General features: G+C 48.1%; 1 protein-coding gene and 1 long non-coding RNA gene across 6 annotated transcripts in view; one reads left to right on the top strand and one right to left on the bottom strand.

Annotated features, from left to right (window-relative positions):
- ST3GAL3 (ST3 beta-galactoside alpha-2,3-sialyltransferase 3) overlaps positions 1-23944 on the bottom strand; it is a 226551-nt gene that overhangs the window by 26211 nt on the left and 176396 nt on the right. For all 5 annotated transcript variants that reach the window (XM_069588998.1, XM_069589018.1, XM_069589026.1 and 2 more), the window contains one exon: positions 619-713. In XM_069588998.1, coding sequence (XP_069445099.1) covers positions 619-713 — 95 coding nt within the window. The remainder of the gene's footprint in view (positions 1-618; positions 714-23944) is intronic.
- LOC138429006 (uncharacterized) lies at positions 11783-14231 on the top strand. The gene is made up of 3 exons (XR_011252645.1): positions 11783-11849; positions 12938-13010; positions 13963-14231. It is a non-coding gene; the product is annotated as an uncharacterized lncRNA (long non-coding RNA).

Below are 23944 nucleotides of genomic sequence, written 5' to 3'. Positions count from 1 at the left end.
TAAACCCTCAGTGACGCAGAAGTCTTTTGGCAGGAGCTGCATGGTGAGGTCCCTGAGGCAATGGAAGGGGACAGTTCTGAGAGTATCGGACGGAAAGGTTAGCCTTGGACAGGATAAGGATGGACTGGAGGGGAGGCTACATAAGGTGAAGAACATCAGGAGGGGTTGACGGAGGGGTCTGGGGGCAGTCATGGGGCACGGCCTCTATTTCCCCTGGGATGTCCCCCCTCATACCTAGTCCTCTCGTGCGGATGTCTCAGGCACCCCTTTTGGGTGGTCTCACAGCACTGTGTTCTCTCATCAGAGGCCTTAATGTCCTGCCCCCCAAGTACCAGTGTCTGTGTCATACTGGAGCTTTGTGAGGGGAAGGACCACATCTGTCTACTCCACTACTGTGTACCTAGTCCCAGCAAATGGAAAGCTCTGAGCAAACATTCCACTAAAGAAGCAGGAAACAAGCAAGGACAGGAAAAAGAGAGGGGAGGTAGGGCATTGATTTTTTTTAGGGGGGGGTCCCCAGCAGGGAGACTGCTGAGGGTACAGCCCTGCCCTGAGGCCCAGGAAGGTAACCTGGGAGATAAGATGTTAATATAGAGTGGGGCAGGGTCCCCAACATACCTTGACCTTTGATCCCAAAAGGCGGCACAAATTCCCGGATCCTAGCCCACTTGCGGAAGGAGTCATCCAGGAACATGGGTGCTGGCTTCGAGAACCTGGAATACAACAGGGCTGTTGAGGGTCCCAGAGTGCATGAGGCTGCAGTGCTGGCTGGCATCCGTCTCGACTGTGGATTTGCTGGAAGCCAGCCTCTACGTTCCAGCACTCCCTGGCGACCCCATTGGGTAGTTTCTACTCATTGGGTAGTTTCTAGGTGGGGTCTGATAGGCCTTGTTCAGTGGAGCCTGGGTTTGCAGGAGTGGGCCTGGCCAGGCCATATGTGGCCAGCTGCCAGAGTGGAGAGACAGGATGCGCTCAGCAGGAATCAACATCCCCAAGCTGGATGCTCTCTAGCAGGTTATCCACGCCTGCATCCATCCCACAAGCCCGGCTGTCCTTGCTGTTCCTGCAAGCTGGGAACTCAGAGATGAGATGCTGTCCAGTGAACAGAAAAACCCCCTCGAATACAGCCAGTGCAAAGAGACAGAATTTGGGAGAGAATTCTGGGAGGTGGACCACCCAGGGTGAGGAGGAAGGAGACTCCACGGTGAGAGGGCAAAGCAGGAGCTGGAGGTTTGACAGAAGGGAGGAATTGCAGTATCCTGCAGCCGAGAGGCAGGCAGGGCTGAGGGGAAGCTTCAGAGGAGCAGACGCCTGAGCACTCTGCTGGCAGAGAGGACAAAGGGAACGCTAAGCTCCCGGAAGGTGGGGGAGGGACATGGAGCTTACAGGGAGGACAAATTTTGGTCTGGAGGAAAGATGGGAGGGAAAAGGGGAAGAAAGGGAAGCATGAAGTGATGTTGAGCTTGGGAGAGAAACTGGGGAACTCCTTGGGAAGCCAGGGAGTGGGCAGGGTAGGGGGAAGGCTGGGAGGTAGGGAAGGCTGCATTAGAGGCGTGCAGAAGGAAGTGAGAAAGTGCAGAGAACAAGAGGAACCAGGCTTTTCAGAGATGCTTGGACAACACAGCCCCACTAGAACCTAGCACCCTGGTTTTGAGACCTTGAAAAGGCAGCCCTGGAGATGGCCAGCACCGGGTCACTTCCTAGGGGTGGACCTCTGCTCAGGGCCTTCCTGGCTGAGAATGAAGGTGTACAGGCCTAAGCCTTAGTGGCTGTCTCTGTTTGTAACAGCCTGAGTCACCCTACTGAAAAACAAGATTGGAGGAAGGGGCTCTCCTGGCCCAGAAGTTAGAACTCACCCCTCCCAGCAAACTCTAACCTCAGCATCCATTTCTCATTCCCATCATCACTAACATCGTTACAATCACCAGGCCCAGGGGGAATCATAGCAGTAATCGCTTGGAGGTCTAAGGTTATTGGAGATTTTGAAGCAAACTTGAAAGAGGCAGAAAAGTTTCACTGCTGCTCCCTCCCCGTCCTTTGCTGCCAGGAAGAAGCTGTCAACACTGACAGCGCAGGAGGGCCATTCTTGCACACTGCCTTTCTTCACAGCTCACTCCCCTTCTGAGTGCAAGAGTCAGTCATGTTTCTCATACCTGGTACATACAGTCTAAGTGAATCAATACATTTGATGTTTTACCAGAGGCCGCGAGGATCCTGGCCAGAGTCCACAAGGTCCCTGGATAAGCCTGGGGCAAGCACCTCTGTGTCAGGCTTGAGCTCATAAAAGTTTTGCTGTTTCTCAGTCAGGCATGGACAGGATTTTATCTGCTTCCTAGGATATTGGATGTTATATGCTAGCAAATTCTCCTAAGATCTAGCCGAATGATCTCAATACATTATTTTCTTTGTCTTCTCCCTTCCCCCCATCTTTCCAGCGGATTAGGAAGTTCATTATGTTCAGTTCAGTTCAGTCGCTCAGTTGTGTCTGACTCTTTGCGACCCCATGAATCGCAGCACGCCAGGCCTCCCTGTCCATCACCAACTCCCGGAGTTCACTCAGATTCACGTCCATCAAGTCAGTGATGCCATCCAGCCATCTCATCCTCTGTCGTCCCCTTCTCCTCCTGCCCCCAACCCCTCCCAGCATCAAAGTCTTTTCCAAGGAGTCAACTCTTCGCATGAGGTGGCCAAAGTACTGGAGTTTCAGCTTCAGCATCAGTCCTTCCAAAGAAATCCCAGGGCTGATCTCCTTCAGAATGGACTGGTTGGATCTCCTTGCAGTCCAAGGGACTCTCAAGAGTCTTCTCCAACACCACACTTCAAAACCATCAGTTCTTTGGTGCTCAGCTTTCTTCACAGTCCAGCTCTCACATCCATACATGACCACTGGAAAAACCATAGCCTTGACTAGACGGACCTTTGTTGGCAAAGTAATGTCTCTGCTTTTGAATATGCTATCTAGGTTGGTCATAACTTTCCTTCCAAGGAGTAAGCGTCTTTTAATTTCATGGCTGCAGTCACCAACTGCAGTGATTTTGGAGCTCCCAAAATAGTCTGACACTGTTTCCACTGTTTCCCCATCTATTTCCCATGAAGTGATGGGACCAGATGCCATGATCTTCATTTTCTAAGTGTTGAGCTTAAAGCCAACTTTTTCACTCTCCTCTTTCACTTTCATCAAGAGGCTTTTGAGTTCCTCTTCACTTTCTGCCATAAGGGTGGTGTCATCTGCATATCTGAGGTTATTGTTATTTCTCCCGGCAATCTTGATTTCAGCTTATGCTTCTTCCAGCCCAGCGTTTCTCATGATGTATTCTGCATAGAAGTTAAATAAGCAGGGTGACAATATACAGCTTTGACGGATTCCTTTTCCTATTTGGAACCAGTCTGTTGTTCCATGTCCAGTTCTAACTGTTGCTTCCTGACCCGCATACAGGTTTCTCAAGAGGCAGGTCAGGTGGTCTGGTATTCCCATCTCTTTCAGAATTGTCCACAGTTTATTGTGATCCACACAGTCAAAGGCTTTGGCATAGTCAATAAAGCAGAAATAGATGTTTTTCTGGAACTCTCTTGCTTTTCCCATGATCCAACAGATGTTAGCAGTTTGATCTCTGGTTCCTCTGCCTTTTCTAAAACCAGCTTGAACATCTGGAAGTTCACGGTTCACATATTGTTGAAGCCTGGCTTGGAGAATTTTGAGCATTACTTTAGTAGTATGTGAGATGAGTGCAATTGTGTTCATTATGTTAATTGTTACTAAAAAAAAACCCCTGTATTTTTGGTGTTGCTTGTAATATGTGTTAATTTTGGGGAAAAGATACAAATAGGCATGCATACACACACACACACACGTAAAAATACTCATAATCCTACAACCCAGAGACAATTAAACTTGGGTATATTTCTGTATTGATTTTCCTTTTCCCATATTATTTGTTTGATTGTTCTGTAGACTACTTTTTCTCACCTTATAATATTATGAAACTATTGGTCTGTAAATAGAACAAAAACCATTCTGCTGGTAACCTGAATAAAAAATGATCCCCCTAATAGAATGTACAGGGATACACAAATGAAAAGATATGTTGAAACCATTAGATTTTATATCTCTTTTCTCTTAAGCTGATTTCCTTGTTTGTAGTAATATTAACATAATTATGTTAATATCTACACATATAGATACATACATAAAATGCAGAGGGCAGATTCAGGATAATACCACCAGTATTATTACTAACACTATCATTACTAAAACTGATTTAAAGTTTCTTTATATTTCTCTTTCCTTAGGGTATATCCTACTAGAGAAGTACAGATAAATTATTTTGCTTTTGCAAAATTATTTTGAAATAATCCTGCTGAGTTCACTTCATCAACAATACATAGTTAGGTTCATATGTTTCTTTTTGTGTCTTAGAATTTGCGTATCCCTCATTTTAGTTTTGTTTTATGATGACATAAAACTATAGAATTCCAGAATTAAATTCACCAAGCAAGATATATTCAGAGAAATCAAACTTTTATTTGTGTCTGACTCCTGTTACTTTATTCCCATTTAGTATTCATTTTTATTAGTTTTTTATTTTTCCTCCATTTTTTTGAGAGAAGCAAATACATATGTGTGTGTATTCCTATGCCCTTCTATATTCAGTAAACTAACATATACACTGTTTTACTTTTTTATTTTTTTCACTGATGTTCAATATACTCTGGTGATCAATGCACAGCAGCAGATAGAGTTATATACTTGATGCTACCTCATTGTGGTCATGTATATATATATTATTCAGTCGGCTCCCTGGGTTATTTCTCATCTTTCTCAGAGTAGATACCACTAACAGTCGTAACAGTGAACAACCATGCATCCATCTTATTTGCCAGTGTATCTTTGGAATAGATTCCTAGAGTTGGGTTTGCTGGATCAAAGGGAAAATGCATATATACAGTTTTGATCCATAGCCAAATTCCCCTTCACCAGGACGTATGACAGTATCATTTCCCCCACAGCCTCCCCAAACAGAGTATACTGTTGAACATTTCAATTTTGCCAGTCTGACAAATAGTATCTCAGTGTGGTTTTAATTTGTATTCCTTTTACTATGCTTTGAATTAAACATCGTCATATATGGAAGGGCCATTTGCGGTTCCTTTTCTGTGAATTTTGTTCGTATCTCTAGCCCATTTTCCCAAAAGGTTACTGGTCTTTTTCTTCTATTTGTCCCAGCTTTATTAAGATATAATTGACTATAAATGATATATAACACTGTGTAAGTTTAAGATGTACAATATTGATTTCATACACATACATGGCAATATGATGACCACCACAGCATTAGCTAATACTCTTCTCTCTCTCTCTTTTGAAGCTCTTGATATATTATATATATAAACCATTTGAGATGCAGTTGCAAATAAATTTGAGTTTATTTATTTATTCACTTGGCTTGTGGTGTTTTCTTGCTTTCCCCCTCCTTTTTATAATAGATTCTTTTTAATGAAGTCAATTTATTAATCTTTTCCCTTATTACTTCTGGGTTTTGAGTTTTAGTTTAAAAGGCTTTCTTCATTCCCAGGTTATATTTCCCTTTTTATTAGAATTCCATTGATCTCATCAGTCTCTCTTGCCAGGATGCTGTACCCTCTTGTTCCATTGTCTTTTGTCTCATCCATAAGGCAAAATCCAATCAAAGATTAATCAAATCTGACACTCTTACACTTTATAAACTCAAAGTGCTGCTAGAACACACACACACACACACACAGACTGGTTCCCCTACAAATTCATGGACTGGAGCCTAGCTGAGCCCTCACACTTGCTCAGTGGCTATTGCGAATCTTCTTCACTCTCCATGAACTCTATCGTTTTTCAGCCTTATCTAAGCAGACATCTCTTCTTTTCTCTCACTTCACAGACAACATCAAGCTTATCAGACAGGAACTCCTTGCATTTCTTACTTTCTTACCTTACTTCAGATCCATTAAAGCAGCTGGTCTCTCCATCACGCCATGCAGCCCACTCCTGTCTGTTTCCCGCTAGGCATACAGTAAGCTCGGGTCTCTCCTATGTGAAAACTAACTCTAATGGCAGAAAGCGAAGGGAGCTAAAGAGCCTCTTGATGAGGGTGAAGGAGGAGAGGGAAAAGCTGGCTTAAAACTCAACATTCAAAAAACTAAGATCATGGCAGCTGGTCCCATCACTTCATGGCAAATGAGCGGGTAGAGGGGAGTAGAAGCAATGACCTATCTTCTCTTGGGCTCCAAAATCACTGCAGATGGTGACTGTAGCCACGAGATTAGAAGTTCTTGCTTCCTCAAAGGAAGGCTATGAAAAACCTAGTGTATTAAAAAGCAAAGACATCACTTTGCTGACAAAGGTCTGTATAGTCAAAGCTATGGTCTTTCCAGTAGTCATGTACAGATGTGAGAGTTGGACTATAAAGAAAGCTGAACACTGAAGAATTGTTGCTTTCATATTGTGGTGCTACAGGAGACTCTTGAGAGTCCCTTGGATAGCAAGGAGATCAAACCAGTCAATCCTAAGGGAACTCCACCCTGAATATTCACTGGAAGGACTGATGCTGAAGCTGAAGTTCCAGTACTTTGGGGGGCCTGGCGTGCTGCAGTCCAAGAGGATCACAAAGAGTCAGACATGACTTAGTGACTGAACAATGACAACAAACTAACTAACTCAAACTCTCCTGACCATGTTCTCAGGCTACCAATCTCTCTCCATCCTCTCCTGGAAAAACTTCGAGAAAGAGAGGTGGATACTCTGTCTCAGCTTCCTCATCTCCTATTCACTCCTTGATCTACAGCTATCTGGATTTTACTCCTCTGAGACTAGTTATGTTCTATCAACCTTGTGCTCTTTGTAGTTCCCTGAACATGCTGGTCTTCATGGATTTACACATGCAGTCTCTGCTTGAAATGTAGCCCCCTCACCATTCTCTGTATTACCCCATCCCCTTCCCTCTCTATTTGCCTGGAAAGTCCCTTCTCAGTCTTAAGGTTCGAGGCTGCTTTCCCTGCACAGCCTCCCTCACTCCCCCAGGCAGACCTGTACTCTTCCACTAGGATTTCCAGTGCGCTTTGTTCAGCCCCCAGGAGGTGGCTCAGTGCCTGAGGAGGCCTTGGAAACTGAGCCTGGGGCCATACACAACAGGAAATGGGGTGGGGTGATGGTAAAGGTGGGGTGTGTGTGTGTGTGTGTGTGTGTGTGTGTGTGTGTGTTAATTGTGCAGGCGGTCTGGGCAGAGCCCCATGCTACACCTGGAGAATTCCGGGGCCTCTGTCCAGAGACCAGTGCCAGTCTGGGGGCCCAGCCAGGGTGGAGGTGGCCCGTGAGGTGCAGAATAACTGGCCAGACTAGCAGGGTTGTGGGACGCCTGACCTGCTTGCCCTGGCCTAGCGGGTAGTGGGGCAGGGCGGGGCAGGCCCCAGCAGACAGGCCCCAGCCCGCCAGCTCTGCCAGCTCTGCTGAGAACCCCAGCACGCGAAGCAGCCTTGAGATCAGGTTTCAGGAGGGTGTGTGTGAGTGCGTGAGAAGGAACAGGGGAATGAGGAGGCGGAAGCTGCACTGGGATGTGTGCGCCTTTTCTTCTTGGACAGTAGAGCATAGTAGAGTGGAGACTCGGGACTCTGGGAGGGCACATGCTAAGGGTGGATCTGACCCCCCTGTGCCTCTCATAGCGAGGCTGGAACCCCAGGACCCATGTGACTGCCCTGCCCACCTACCTGTAAATTGAGAGAGGACGATGAACTCGGCACATTGGTCGCTCAGCCAGCCACGATGGGCAACCCAGGAGCCCCCTACCCCCAACACACACTAAGGACTCTCCCAGCTCATTGATGCCCAGCAGTCTGGCAGAGGTGCAATGTAGAAAGTGAATGTCCCCAATCCTGGTTCACCCACCTAAACCATTTCCTAAGGCCTGGAACATCAAGCCTGTGCCCGGAGACCAGCAGAGAAGTTAACTGGGTCTCACTAACAAGGAGGGGAGTGGTTCTTTATGGGCACCAGCAGACCCAGAGCAGGGTCTTCCTCCTAGTTCCTACCAACCCAGCAGAGAAAGCTGCCTCCAGATGTGAGCTTGCTGGATTAAGGCAACACACAGCTTCGGCCCTCCATCTGTGCCTATGGGGTTGGGTGACCAGCCTTCTGGCCATTTCTCACAGTAAGGATGAAAAGCCCAAGCAGCCTGGGAGACAAAAGGAAGGCAGAGCCCAGGAGTGGGTCCTGACACCAGGGGCCACAGCACAGCAGTCTGCCAGACAGCCATAGGCCAAAAGAGTGAGATGGTCATCCAACGAGGTAAAAGCTAAACCCTAGAGATCCTCCTTTCTAGAACCCGCTCTGGGGAGCGAAGGGGTGGGCAGAGCAGGGGGACACACATTCTCTAGAATCTACCTGATCTCATTTGGGATCTCGCTGTGGCAGCCCCACCATAAATGGCCCTGCACTGTCAGACTCTGGTATATGTCCAAGCAAGCCAGATGAGCGCTTTGCCAATGATTTGTCCAGCTTCCATTCTGCTGTCACTCTTCCTACTAACCTACCCGAATGGGTCCTGCAGAAGAGTAGGAGTTAGAGGAGAAAGGGTCATGAATCTGCAAGACAGGTGGATATATGTCCTGAGAGAAGAGGCAGGGAAGACAAACAGCAGGTACCAACCAACTAAACACGAGCACGAAGCGGCAGCCTGCAACCCTACGCAGGATGAGCTGGAGCTGCAGCAGGCAGCCCCATCCAACAACTGCTTGCCTGCTTGGTGCCAAGTCCTGTGCTGAGCGCTGGCTGGGGACCTAAGGTAAACTAGCTTTGGTCCTTCCCCTCAGGAGCTATTGGCAGACACAGGCAAACAAATAACCATAAGAAAATGAGTCTGCACATTCTGTGTTTTGGAATGGGGAAGGGTGGGGTTTCCCTGGTGGCTCAGACGGTAAAGAATCCACCTGCAGTGCAAAGAGACTTGGGTTCCATCCCTGGTTCAGGAAAATCCCCTGGAGAAGGGAATGACTACCCACTCCATTATTCTTGCCTAAAAAATTCCATGGACAGAGCAGCCTATAGTACATGGGGTCACAAAAAAGTCAGACATGAGTGAGTTACTGAGCAACAACAACAACATGAAGGTCTCAGACCAACGTAGGGTTTAGAAACATCTTGAAGGAGATGCTGAGCCTTGAAAGACAAGTATATTTGAGCTCGTAGAGCATGGTGGGAAAAGTGTTGATTCAAGAAGAAGGGGAGTGCAGACAAAGGCTCAGGAGGGAAGAGAACCAGAATGGAGGGAAGAGAACCAGAATCGACCCTCCCTTCAAGGCGAAGAGAGACTGCTGAGGCCGCCAGAGCAGAGCAGCACCCAACAAGGGCAGGGGAGCTTCAGCCTGGCTCCGACCCAGTGATCTGCCCTTTAGTCCCACTCAGGCAGGCACAGCATGAGGAAGGAAAGAGTGGGCAAGTGTGTTCTGACTGGGTGCAAACTGGGTACAAGGCAGCTGAGGAGCAGGCTGTGCACAGAGGGAAAAGGCCAGGACAGGGCGTGTGTCAGCACTGCAGGGGTTGGCCTGATGCCCCGAGGTGGTGTCAGGACCAATTTCAAGCTGGATCATCACTGGTAACTTGGGGCAGTCAGTTCATGCTCTTTCTTGTTGGCACCTTGCAGTGGATATCTGTGTTCCTTCCTCCTCCTTCTGTAAAGTACCCACTTCTTATTCCATATGGTCCTAGTTGAGCTGACTCCCCACTGCTGCTTCAGTGGGCACGTGGAATGGACTGACCACTCAAGATACTTCACCTCTTGGAACCACAGTAATTGATTTGACAATGGGCACTTGACCCAAGTAGGATGAGTCAAATTCTTCTCTGGGCTTTAATATTTGGACACTAAGAGATATAAGAGTCTCTCTTTTCTCTCTTTCCCTCTGAGATAGTGAGCTGTAAAGGCTGCATTAGCCTAGAACAGGGCTTGTGCAAATCATGGCCCAAAGGCCAGCTGCCTGTTTGTATAAATAAAGTTTTATTAAAACACATATAAATAAAGATTTATTAAAACACAGCCACAGGGCTTCCCTGGTGGCTCAGTGGTAAAGAATCTGCCTGCTAATTCAAGAGACTGGGGTTCGATCCCTGTGTTGGGAAGAGCCCCTGGAGAAGGGAAGGGCAATCCACTCCAGTGTTCTTGCCTGGAGAATTCCGTGGACAGAGGAGCCTGGCGGGCTACAGTGCATGGGGTTGCAGAGTAGGACACGACTGAGCGACTAACATTTTCACTTTCACAAGGCTTCTCTGCTGGCTCAGCTCTAGAGAATCTGCCTGCCAGTGCGGGAGACCCAGGTTCCATCCGTGGTCAGGGAAGATAATACACTTGCCTCAGAGCAACTAAGCCCATGAGCCACAGCTACTGAGTCTGTGCTCTAGAGACCATAAGCCAAAATTGTAAAACTCATGCGCCTAGAGCCCGTGCTCCACCACATGAGAAGACAAAGCCACAGCAATGAGAAGCCCGCCCGCCACAAATAGAGAGGAGCTCCTGTTTGAGAAAAGCTCCTGCAGCAACAAAGACCCAGCACAACCACACACACACACACACACACACAAAACCCAACACGGCCACACTCATTCATTTGCCTAATAATGTCTATGGTTGCTTTAATGCTGTGTCAGCAGAGGTGAGTAGCTGTGGCAGAGAGTACATAGCCTGCAAAGCTGAAAATATTTACTATCCAGACCTTTAAGAAAGAAAAAATTTGTCCCCTGTGGGCCTAGAACTGCTAGAGCCATCTTTTGTGGTTACACAGAGGAACTGTCTGCAGAACAGTGAAGCCCAGGGAAAGCGGAGCCAAGATGTGAGAGAAAAAGTGAGTGCTAGTCCAGGTGGGCCTGAAGATACTTCAGCTCGGAACATAAGTTATATAAAAGAATCCATTTCCTTTTTGCTTGAATTAGTTTGATATAGGTTTCTACCAACTACAACAGCTACTTGAGGATAAAGTTTAAGCTTTTTAGTCTGGTTTACAAAGCCCCAGACTGTGATCTGATTTCCTTATGCTAAGCTCCCTGCTTCAGAAACTCCCTCTCCTTCCCTCCCTCTCCCTAAGTTTTAGGCATTTCCAACAACTTACAGATTCTAGGCCCTGCCAGACTCTTTAACACCTCCATGCCTTTCCACCTGCTGTGCCCTTTGCCTGGAATGCTCTTCCTCTTCAATCGGATCTCTGCTCCTTCTTCAGCCTGACTCCAGTGTCTTTGCCTCTGCACAGGTCAGGGCTTCCCTGAGCCACATGGGGCTGAAGGAGCCTCTCCAGATCCCCGCTGTTCTCTGTGCACCCTCCTGGCACTGACTGCATACTAACATGCCTGTTCCCTCCCCAGCACATGGCCAGGATGCTGTAGGTGCTCAGTAAATGACCACTGGCTGGAAGAGGGAAAAGAATTTGGGGTGACCGGCTCCACAGTGTGGGCCCCCATGGGCCAGTGCAGGCCGAGTTTGCTCACCTGTGGAGCTCTGAGGGCGGCTTTTTGTGCAGCTCCTCATGGGCGCTTTGATCCCCCTGCTCCAAAGTGATGTCCAGGCTTCCAGTGACATCTCTACTGTTTCCTAGCAAACCCCTCCTGTTTGGAAATGTTGCCAGCTGCTGCCCCTCCTTCTGTTTAGGGACTCTGGCTACATCTGTGTCCAGACAGGCTGGAGCCACATGCATGACGTGTGTGACAGGCAGGGAGGCCTGTGCTGAAGGAGGCCCTCAACGGGGCAGTGCCTGGACTGCTGTTGACAGGGGTCCCCGACTCTGCTGACAGACTGTACCCAGCACGGACCAAGGAGGAAGGGAAGGGGCCCGACATCCTGGTAAGGAGAGGGAAGTGTGGGGAGGTGAGGAGAGGACCACGAGCTGGGAAGCACAAGAGGCAAGAGCACCTCCCCCAGTCAGAGTTTGGATGATGGCCAGACTGTCTACAGAGGCCGCATAACCCAGAGCCCAAGGACACAGTCCCAGGCCCAGTGACCGCCCTCCAGCTCTCCAATTCTTGCTAAGCCCCAGCTTATCCCAGATACCGTGCTAGTCCTTGGGAATATGACAGTACAGCTCAGAGTCCTGGCTTCATGGATGATGGATGAGGCAGCAAATACACACACACAGAGGCAACAGTGAAACGCGTGACAGGTGACAACAGTAATAACAGCAGTTTACAGTCACTGAGCTCTTGCAATATTCTAGACACTATCTGAAGTGTATGCTTGTCATCCTATTTCCTCCTTCCGTCTCACAAGAGCCTCATGGATGGACACAATGTCATCCTTACTTTATCATACGGCCTTTGGGATACACGAAAGTCACTGGACCCCTGGGGAAGTGCACTGTCAGGGACGGAGAGAGGACGGAAGCAGACCACAGGGGGTGGTGCAGGGAGAGAAGTGAGAGCGTTTCAGAGACAGAAGGCCATTTCTACAGAAATGGTAGTGGAGGAGAGCACAGAAACGGACTGGGAGCTGGCGAGTAAAACAGGAGGGAGAAGAACTGAGCCTGCTTGTACTGGGGGAAGGAGCTAGCAGAGGAGACGGGGATGGGGCACGGGAGACAGAGGGGCAGCAGCGGAGAGGCCCCGGGAGGCGAGGGGACCAGATCAGAGTAGGAGGGAAGGGACCCAGAGCGCCAACTGACTCTTCCCCGGGAAATGGGGGAGCAGGTGAGGGTGGCTTCTCTGCAAGGAGTGCTGGGAGCTGGGGGAGCCTCGTTTCTCTGGGGAATCTCTGAGGTTAAGGGTTATGGATGTGAAGGTGTGAGCTGTGGTAACTGAAGAGGTTTGGAGCTGACACTGTAAGTCAACCAGGGATTACCGAGCAGTGCTGAATACTGGGAGAGTCTGGAGACCTCTCTCTCCACCAGGATGCCTCAGTGGGACCGATACATTCGATTCATGTGTCTCTATTAACAGTTCACCAACCCAGAAGCAGAAGCAGAAAAAGTGGCTGGATCAGTTTCATCAGGTTTGGACCCTGCTGTACGAGGTGAGCTAGAGGCACACAGGGGTGTGACAGACGTGGTGGGGATGTCAGTGATGGAGAGGACCGTGGAGGAAGGGTGCAGAACTCAAAGACGTGGTGGGGATATCAGTGACGGATAGGACTGTGGTGGAAGGGTGGGATTTCTGGCTTTGATGCGGAGAAAGGAGAGGCCAGGCAGAGGCAGTTGATCAAGCAAAACTTAGGAGTCATTCTTTGCTTTTTTAGTCCCATTTGCCCAGATCATCACATTCTCCCAAGAGAAATATCTAGTTTATAGACAGTCCTCTACCTTGCCAATTGGATGGAGTCATTCTTGACTCATTTATTTTTCCTATCTATAAATGTTCATCAGTAAATCCTGTTCTCCCATTAATCTCTCTGTCCACTTCAGTTCAGTTCAGTTACTCAGTCATATCTGACTCTGCAACCCCATGAATCGAAGTAATGTCTCTGCTTTTGAATATGCTATCTAGGTTGTTCATAACTTTTCTTCCAAGGAGTAAGCGTCTTTTAATTTCATGGCTGCAGTCACCATCTGCAGTGATTTTGGAGCCCGAAGAATAAAGTCAGCCACTGTTTCCACTGTTTCCCCATCTATTTGCCATGAAGTGATGGGACCAGATGCCATGATCTTCATTTTCTGAATGTTGAGCTTTAAGCCAACTTTTTCACTCTCCACTTTCACTTTCATCAAGAGGCTTTTTAGTTCCTCTTCACTTTCTGCTATAAGGCTGCTACCACCCAAATCACCCAAATCATCACCCTGTGACCAGTGGTCAGTGAACAGCTTCCACCCTGGACCCTCCATTCCATTCCTAGACTAGCCAGATGGATACTCCTAAATCACCAGCCATATAAGGACATTCCTCTGCCTAAAACCTTCCCACTGCCTCTGATCAAAACCAAACCACAGACAATGACCAATCTCCCTCATCCTCTTCTCATTTCATTTCAGGTCCTCCTCCTGACTGACCCCGAAACAGTACATATTGGCCTTCCATCCAGTCCTTGAATACAACAAACGTCTTCCTGCCTCTGGACCTTTCTGGAACCCCTGTGGACCTTCCCAAGGCTGGCTCTTCATTTTTATTCAGATCTCTGTTCAAATGTCACCTCTTCGGAGAGGTCTTCTCCAACCCCTCTGTTGAGGGTGGGTTTCCTCCTCCTGTCTCTATCACTCACCTTTGTTTTATTTTCCTCATAAACATTCAGCACCGTTTAAAATTATCTTGTTCATTTGCTTATTTTCTCATGTGTGTGTGCGTGTGCTTACTCAGTTGTGTCAGACTCTGAGACTCCATGGACTGTAGCCTGACAGGCTCCTAGGTCCACGGGATTTTCCAGGGCAGAATACTGGAGTTGGTTTTCCATTTCCTTCTCCAGGGGATCTTCCCAGCCCGGGGATCAAACCCGCATTTTCTGCATTGGCAGGTGGATTCTTTACCACTGAGTGACCAAGGAAGCCCCATTTAGTAAATTAGAACAAGATAAATACTGTGGGGGAAAAGGTATGGCAAGGTTTATAGGAGCAGCTGAGTCTCGAACAGGATGGTCAGGGTTCACTTCATGGAAAGGTGAAATGTGAATACAGACTGGGAGGAGGTAAGGGAGCAAGACAGGTGAATACCTGGAGGGGAATATTCCAAAAGGGGCAACAGCTCCAGTAAAAGCCCCAAGGCAGCAAGGAGTATGGCTGTTATACAGTGAGCAGAGGGAGGGTAGTGAGAGGTGAAACTAGAGAGGAAATGGCGGGGGGGGGGGGGGGCGGATCATGATGGCTTTGGAGGCCGTTGTAAGGACCTCACCTTTTACTCTGATTGAGACAGGAAGACACTGCACATGAGGAGAGGGTGATCTTCAAAGCTGAGTGGACACTGTTTCCGTGTTATCACGGGGAAAAGAGAAAGAAGTGGAGCAGATGCCTGTGGTTTTATAGATTTGGTGGGAGGCAGATCTCTGATCTCACTTCATAAATACTTATTCAGCATCTACCTGCTATGCTAGGTGCAATTTTAGGTACTGGGGGATATGGTACTGAACAAAATAGGCAGATCCCTAGTCACACAGCGCTTGCATTCTCCAGTTATAATGAACTGGTACACATGAGAGAGGAGGAAATGGCAACCCACTCCAATATTCTTGCCTGGAGAATGTCATGGACAGAGGAGGCTGGTGGGCTACAGTCCATGGGGTCACAATGAGTTGGACATGACTGAAGCGACTAAATAACAAGTTACTCAATAATTTACTTAAAAGTTGTTTATTGTTGGTGTTTCCCTGTAAGACTCTGAGCTGCATCAAGGGAAGCTCTTGAGATGAGGAGATTACCTTAGGTCCTGCAGGAGGGCCCTTAATCCATTCACAAGTGTCCTTAGAAGAGAAAGGCATAGGGAGATATACCACAAGCAGGAAAAAAGGCAATATGACCTCAGGGACAGAGTCTGAAGTGATGTGGCCACAAGCCAAGGAACACCAGCAGCTGCTAGAAGAGGGAAGAGGCGAGGCAGGGACAGCCTCCCAGAGCATCCGGGGGGAGTGCAGCCCTGCTCACACCTTGACCTCAGCTCAAAGATGCTGATGCCGGGCTTCTGGCTTCCAGAGCCACGAGAGAATCTGTCACACCAGCAACAGGAAACAAATACAGGTATGCTATTTCCTGAGCCCCAAAGGAAGATGGAACAGAAGAAGAGTTCAGCCGTTTGTTTTTCCCCTCCTTCTGCTCAGAAATGAGACAACAAACAGAGAATGAGCAGCAGCTATGTTCTCAGATGAACTCCTCGACTTTCAGAGAAGGGGGCTGAGGAAGGCAGCCTGGATGAGGGCATAAGGGCGTCACTGTTGACCACCACCTGCTCTGCCTCCCACCACTGCGGACAGTCCCTGGAAGCACTGCAAGGAAAAGTCTGGAAAATGTGACTGTTTCAGGAGGGTCCAAGTTCCAAACATCTGGATGCCTATGTCCAGCTGGTGGCTGCTGAGTCTCCATCTTACTCTCAGAATCTCTACCCTGACTTCGAGTCATATCCACCTGCTTCTGGAACATCTTCTCCAAGATGCTCCACTGACACCTACACTCCATGTATTTTTTAAAAAGGGGTCTATTATCTTCCCCTAACCCTAGTTCTCTCTCTTTTTCTCTCTTTTTTCAATGAATAGCACCCAAATCACAGGCCAAGGGGCAACCTCTCCGGCTGTTCACTGCCTCTAGAGCCTGAGCGCAATCTAACTGCTTCTCTCTGTAGGGAAGTGTGAGGGACATGCCAACCTCAGCCAGGGAAGTCTGAAGCCCTTGAACCCATGTGGCTGGATTTCATCACACTTCTCTTCACTGCTCCAGGGTGGGCAATACATTGATGCACACTGCTCTTGGGATTCCCATGCCTAGCTGGGGGCTCTGGTCCTACATGGAATACTCTCACTATCTCTGGTCCAGGGGGTCCAGCATTATTCTTGACTTTGGAGACCTTTGGAGGCTTCAGGGGCAGAATTGCCAAACAGAATGGGTCAAGCTGATAGATAGGAACCCCGCATGTCACAGTCCCATTGTCAAGATACACAGGGAAATTGTCCTACAGTAAGAATTTCAGGCCCTGTGCAAACACTGATGCTGCTACTCTTGTTACTTCTGCCATTTCCCACCTCTGCGTGGCTGTCCTGGCCCCTGCAAACCCAAGAGGTCCTACATCTGCACTCATGACAACCTAAGAAGCACTCTGAGAAAGACTGTCTTATCATTGTGCATTATCTTGTCCCTCACCTGCCTGAAACTTAGAACAGCACATAACGTTGTAGGTGATCAGCGGACAAATGAATAAACAGCATGTGAGGCAGGGATTTGTCACAGACAAAAATCACTGACCTGCAGCCTTCAGTTTCCTCTTTCACCCCCATCCATTCTGAGCTCCCCTGCTCTCTGCGGCACTCAGCACCCCATCACCCTTCAGACAACCACCAGGAAGAGAACCACTTTCTATAGGTCATTCTAGGGACCTTCCCAAGATACAACACTACTAGTGCCTGGTAGAGTAAAGGGTCCTGGAGACAAGCAAGCCCCAACCCATCTTGTCCCCTCCCTGGAATATCTTTAGATGTTCCATATTATTGATACCACTGACTTGGGCTCAAATCGCTAGACTTTCCTGCCCTCAATCCCCTATGAGGGCCTCTGTGACTTACTCCCTTACACATGACAACCAAGAGCCTCAATTCTGATACTGGCCTGGGTCTCTGCCCCCAGGCTCTTTATGACCTTAGCTGCCTTTCTGATCTCTGGCGTCTATGCCATCTATGGCCATGGACCACTAATGACCCTTGGGTTTGCTAATGTCTAACACCACCTTCCCTAGAAGGTCCCTACCCCCTAGTTGTAGGTTCGGTCAAAGATAAATTGAAGAAGAGAAACTCTGGAACAGTTAGCATCACTCTCCATATTTATAGTGTATTCCTTCCTCAAAAAGCAGGAAATAGGAGAGATGAGCTTCCTTCTAAATCTAAACTGGTAAATTTCAAGGCAAACCTACTTTGCCTTCTCCTCCTTCAGTGATCTTACTCTCTACCCTACCTCAGCTATTTATTCCTATATACCCTATATCCTAGACCAAGCCAATTCTAAAGCCCTTTCTAATCTCAGTCTCAAACTCTCAGTCTCCAACTGTCTCCACCTATCTGCATAACTGTAGCTTACCTGCTCTTCTAGCAAAACTCTAACAATCCTTCAACACACTAGTATCTACAAGCCACTAGCTCTCCCATCTTTTCACTGTCCTTCACCTCCTTATGTTCTTACTGCTGTTCTCACCCAGCTTAAATTCCAAATCAACCACCTCCGTATATTTATCCTCAACTTCTTTGCTCCTCCTTCATTCAGCTAAAACACAACTCCTGTTGAATCCCCCATCCTACCTACTCTGGACGTGGACCTGTGCAGATGAAAGTAGCTGGTCAGAGGAAAATGCATGCTGGCTCACCACCCTAAATTCGAGTGATAGACACGGAAACAATCTAAGTGTCCATCCATGGATGAATGGGTAAAGAAAATGCCTCACACACACACACAATCTAAGTGTCCATCCTTGGATGAATGGGTAAAGAAAACGTCTCACACACACACACAGGAATATTATTCAGCCATTAAAAAATTAAGTCTTGCCATTTGTGACAACATAAATAGATCTTGAGGGCACTATGCTAAGTAAGATAAGTCAGAGGAAGACAAATACCACATGATCTCACTTATGTGTGGAATATAAAACAAACAAAAGGTTCAAGTACACAGAAGAGTTGAAAGAACAGTACAATGGCCACCTGGATTTAGTCATCACACATTTCTTTACCAAAACTCACTTTGAGAAGGAACTATCTATACTCCTCCTTTCTTTCTTTTTTTTTTTAAGAAAATTTTATTGAAACATAGTTGATTTACAACGTTGTGCCAATCTCTGCTGTACAGCAAAGTGATTCAAAGTTATACATGTATGTACATTTTAAAATATTCTTTTCCATTATGGTTTATCACAGGATAAGTGTTTTGCGGAAGAGCAGGGAAAAGAGATGTGATACCATTATGTAGCAGCATTTATGCCATTGCATCAGGAGAAAAAAGGAGTCAGAGGCCTACCACCCCTTGGCAGTAGGAGGAGGTCTGAGAGAAGACCCAGTGGGGTGCCTAGACAAAAGACACGAACGAAATTCAGGAGATAGAAATCAACTGAGGATCCATCAGAGTTTCTAGACAGGATTTATCAAGTTTGCAAGTGCTACACAGAAATAGACCCTGAGGCCCCTGAGAATGTAAGGATGATAAATATGACCTTCATCAGGCAAAGCCACCCCAGAGATTAAGAAATTAGATGGTGTATTTGAAATGAATCCTTCTCCACTAGTAGATGCTGTTTTTAAAGTATTCAACGGCAAGGAACAGCAACAGAGCAAGGAGATGAGAAACAGAATGCAGCTTTTCTGGTAACAGCATTGAAAGTGAGTAACCTCAAGAAGAACTCAGACTCAGTGGTAAAAAAATCCGCCTGCCAATGCAGGAGATGCAGGTTCTATCCCTAGGTCGGGAAGATCCCCTGGAGAAGAAAATGGCAACTCACTCCAGTATTCTTGTCTGGAAAATCCCATGGACAGAGGAGCCTAACGGGCTACCGTCCATGGGGTCGCAAAGAGTCTGACACTACGGGACACACACACAAATTTTCCGCTGTGCTATACAGTAGAACCTTGCTGTTTATCCACTCTAAACGTAACAGCTTACATCTGCTAATCCCAAACGCCCAGTCCTTCCTTCCTCCACCCACCTCCCCCTTGGCAACCACATGTCTGCTCTCTGTCTGTGAGTCTGTTTCTGTTTTGGATATAAGTTTATTTGTGCCATCTTTTAGAGTCCACATGTAAGTGATATCATATGATACTTGTCTTTCTCTTTCTGACTGAACTTTACACTCACCATTTCTGATCTCTCTCCTCTCACTTCTCTTGAATCCATTCTCCAAACTGATCGTTCAAGGCCACCAATTACTTTCATGATGCTAAACCTAATGGTCAGTTCTCATATAATGACCATACGATATTCTGATTTGCCTGGAGCCATCTTGGTTAGCTGTGTTATCCTGGAGTAACTATTAATAATACCCATTTTCATTCTCTAAAGTGTCCTAGTCTGGACAACAATTTATACAATCGCCCTACCGCCCAGCAATATATTATATAGTTTATTACTCCTCTTGAAATACTTGCCTAATTTGGCTTCCAGAACACCGCACTGTCCAGGCTCTCCTGCTGCTATTCCACGCATGCCTTCTCTGCGGTTTCTTCCTCGTCTCTATCACCGCTGCAGGTTGCTGCGCCCAAGGGCTCAGTCCTTGCTTCTCCTTCTACATTCACTTATGTGACCGATCGCCTCTTCCATTTTCGCAGCCTGCCTCCCTCCCTCCCATGAACGCCAGACTTTTCGATATCTCCATCTGGATGTTTAAGAGGCATCTCATGCTTTGCATGTTTAAACTTGAGTTCCCAATCCTCCCCCTGAAATCTGCTCTTCTTGCAATCATTTCCCCATCTTGCTAAGTGGCACCTTCATTCTTCCAGCTGCTCAGGCAAAATGCCTGAAGTCAGCTTGGATTCTTCTCTCTCTTTCATACCCACATCTGCACTGTCAGAAAACCTGTCAGTTCTCCTTTCAGAACACATCCTGAACATGACAATTCTTACCACCAGCACTGTTTCCACCATGACTGAGTCACCAGCGTCTCTCTCATCAATCATTACAACAGCCTCCTAATTCGCCTCTCTGCCTCACGACAGTCTTATCTCATCAAGGCAGCCCAAGTGTTCCTCTAAAAACCTAAGTTACTCCCTTTTCAGGAGCCTCCATCCTTAGAATGACCTCCAGTGTCCCCATGTTGCAGCCTTTTCTTAAAGTTCTGACTTCATCTCCTATTATTTCCCACTCCAGCAACATAGGCCTCTTTCCTGGTTTTGGATCCCACCTCAGTGCTTTTGCACTGTCTGTTTCCTCTTCCTGGAAGGCTCTTCCCTCAGATAACCAGCATAGCCCCTCCCGAACTTCTTTGAGGTTGTCACTTAAATGTCACCATTCTCAGTCACCCTGTCTGCTCTCGCCCTATTTCTCACTATCTAATATACTCAGTTCAGTTGCTCCGTCGTGTCAGACTCTGCGACCCCATGAACCGCAGCACGCCAGGCCTCCCTGTCCATCACCAACTCTTGGAGTTTACCCAAACTCATGTCCATTGAGTCGGCGATGCCATCCACCCATCTCATCCTCTGTCGTCCCCTTCTCCTCCTGCCCTCAGTCTCTCCCAGCATCAGGGTCTTTTCAAATGAGTCAGCTCTTCGTGGCCAAAGTATTGGAGTTTCAGCTTCAACATCAGTACTTTCAATGAACACCCAGGACTGATCTCCTTTAGGATGGACTGGTTGGATCTCCTTACAGTCCAAGGGACTCTCAAGAGTCTTCTCCAACACCAGTTCAAAAGCATCAATTCTTCGGTGCTCAGCTTTCTTCACAGTCCAACTCTATGTGCGTGCTAAGTCACTTTAGTCGTGTCTGACCCTTTGTGACCCCCATGGACTGTAGCCTGCTAGGCTTCTCTGTCCATGAGATTCTCCAGGCAAGAATACTGGAGTGGGTTGCCATACCCTCCTCCAGGGGATCTTCCCCACCCTGGGATTCAACCCACGTCTCTTGCGCCTCCTGCGTTGGCAGTTAGGTCCTTTACCACTAGCGCCACCTGGGAAGCCCAGTCTAACATACTATACATTTTTCTCATACATCTGGCATTGTTGGCCTGCTTCCTGAGCGACTTCACTTTCTGTGAAGGCCGGAAGGTTGCCCTGTTTTGCCCCCTACTGTATCTCCTCCGCTGACAGCAGCAGCCAACACTTAGCAGGTCAATAAACATTTGTTGAATGAATGAATGTAAAACGGGACTGAAAAGATTCAGCATCACAGATGAAGTGACATAGGCATGCCAAGTTCCCAGCACACCAGTTGCTCAATAACTGTGTTTCCTTCACCCCCTCCTTCCCTCCCAGTTTTGGTATCAGCCAAAACTGATACCCCAGGGAGTGCCAGGTCAGAGGCAGGGCTGATGGCAGTAGCGGCCCTACCAGTAGCCACCAACAGCCCCCCAGGACTCCCTCAGCCCTTCTCCTGATGCTGGTTTCCGTGGTTAGATGTGAGACACCCTGCTTTAAGTCAGGAAGCTGAAGCCTGCAGAATGGCTGAGGAAAGCATTCAGAAGTCCTGTCCTCAGATCACATCTTTGTATCAGGGGCAGCTTTTACACCTCATCCTAGCCGCTCATACTTACCCCAAACACAGCCTGACAGCCCTTGTCCCCGGGCTAACAGTCCAGTCTCATGGGTTTATTCAGTACCATGATTGGGCTGTCTTCCTAGCCTCCTTCTCCAGACTTACTACCTGGCTCCCCCAGGCCCCTCCACGCTCAAGTGTTTGACCTACCAGGACTCTGGCAATCACATCCCAGGAGGACTAGAGCACTTCGTCCACCAGCAACTACTGCTGTGTCCACACACAGGGTGGGTCCTGGGAACCAACCATGCTCGGTCAGGTGCTCGCCTGGCACAGTCCATTCTGGCGTGGCTGCTCTCTTTAGGAATGGCCTGAGCCCTGTTCCTACCCCAGCTCCAAGCACCTTTCTCCTCACTTTAGGAACAGGAGCTATTTCCTACAGATGAGTCCCCTAGGAAGCATAGTCAAATGGGGTCAAGATTTCTGGGCTGGGTTGCTCCTTCTAGAATCCTAGCCCCATATTTGGACAACTCAGCCTGCTGGTGCCACTACAGGGTCACGGCCACCCACCTGGCCTGCTCTGCTGCTGGACGGCTTCTGGCTGCCCTAGTAAGCAGTCTCTTCCATTCTCCACAGAGGCCTTCCGAATGCTCTCCACTCTTCTCAACCTTCTCTCCCAGCACCCTGCCTTCCTGTCCAGCGCACGGTCCCATCTCCTGCTGCTATTCTGTTTGGGTCCACAAATTCCATTATACGTGCTGAGTAGGAAGGGGAGGGGACTTGGAAGAAGCACATTTCGAACAGACATATGATCAAGATGACAAGACCACTAAGGCAGAGTCTCTGGGGTGTCACTGTGAGAAGCACTGGGAATGGGGAGTGCTTATCCTGCATCCTTTCTGCCTGGCAGGTCACCCCTGAGCAAGTGTGAGCTCCATCCTGGGTGCCTTCTACAGGAGAAAATAAAAACCGCTGGAAGGGGGAATTCCTTCACCTTTATACTGCAATTACAAGCCCATCTATGTTCCCACCACTGTGCCCTGCTGTAGAGTAGGAGTCTCCCTCTGAGAGCAGAGGCCCACCCCTCCCCTCAGTGTCCTCAGGGGCCTTGTAGTATCATTTATCCCATCCTTCTCCCGCAGGTTTCTACTTTCCTCTCCGTGTACAGGATCCTTCCATTGGTGGTCCACACACCCACTTCACCCTCACGACCACACCCGCCCCAACTTCAAGCCCATCTTCCTTCTCCCGTTACAGGCACGCTCTCCTGGGTGCGGCCTCCGTGCAGTGACCACATATCCTCGCCTCATGATTCAGCTTGATGTCAGCTGGCTGTCACCCCAACCCCCGCGGAGACACAGCTCTTGCCGGGGACTTCTCCGGTGCCAGTTACAGTCTCTGAGCTCCCATTCCTGACTTGCCTCCGCAAGTTTCAAGCCTCTTCTTCTCAACACGTGTCCTGACACCAGACTGGGCTAGCAAAGGCTGACTGTGCCCAGCTTGATTTCAGACCCTCCTGGGAAGCCCAGACTCTGCCTCATCCCTGAGCCATGACATCCCTTGCCCCCGAGGTTCTAGCTCCCTTGCCCCTGGCAGGGCCTGGAATTGCCATGTGCTATGGCGTATCCTAACCTCCTGCCGGATCAAAATCAGCAGGGCTCGTGTGATCCCTATTTGCGTCACTCACAGGGCTTACATACTGGAAGCTTTTCCTTAAATGCTTATGAAATAATTATCCTACCTTCTGTTTTTCACTAGGCTGTAATCCTTTCATCCTAACAAAAGAAATTTGAAATAAGCAAGGGCTACATTTCCCCTAGTTTACAGATGAAGAAACTGAGATTCAAAGAATTTAATTTGTCCAAGGCGAGAAAGTGCTGAGCCAGGTCTAAAATCTGAGGTTTCTGATTTCAAAGTCTGTGCTCCTTCTAGGATTCTATGTGAGTCTTATGCATGGAGCTCTCAGATACCACAAATGGACTGGGACAGGTCCCAGAAGGACACTTGGAAAGGGCCCTCTCAGGTGGATACAGCAAACTGTGAGAAATGGATGGCAATGTGGGCTCAATGGCAGGAAAACTCAAGAGTTTGGTAGCCGGTAGATACTTCCACTCATACCTACCAGGTCGGTGGAAGAATCTGTTCTAGGATAGAATGG

Source organism: Ovis canadensis, chromosome 1 (genome assembly GCF_042477335.2).
Source record: "Ovis canadensis isolate MfBH-ARS-UI-01 breed Bighorn chromosome 1, ARS-UI_OviCan_v2, whole genome shotgun sequence".
NCBI classification, from domain to species: Eukaryota; Metazoa; Chordata; class Mammalia; order Artiodactyla; family Bovidae; genus Ovis; species Ovis canadensis.
The sequence above is the reverse complement of the archived record's forward strand: the minus strand, read 5'-3'. Positions and strand labels throughout refer to the sequence as shown.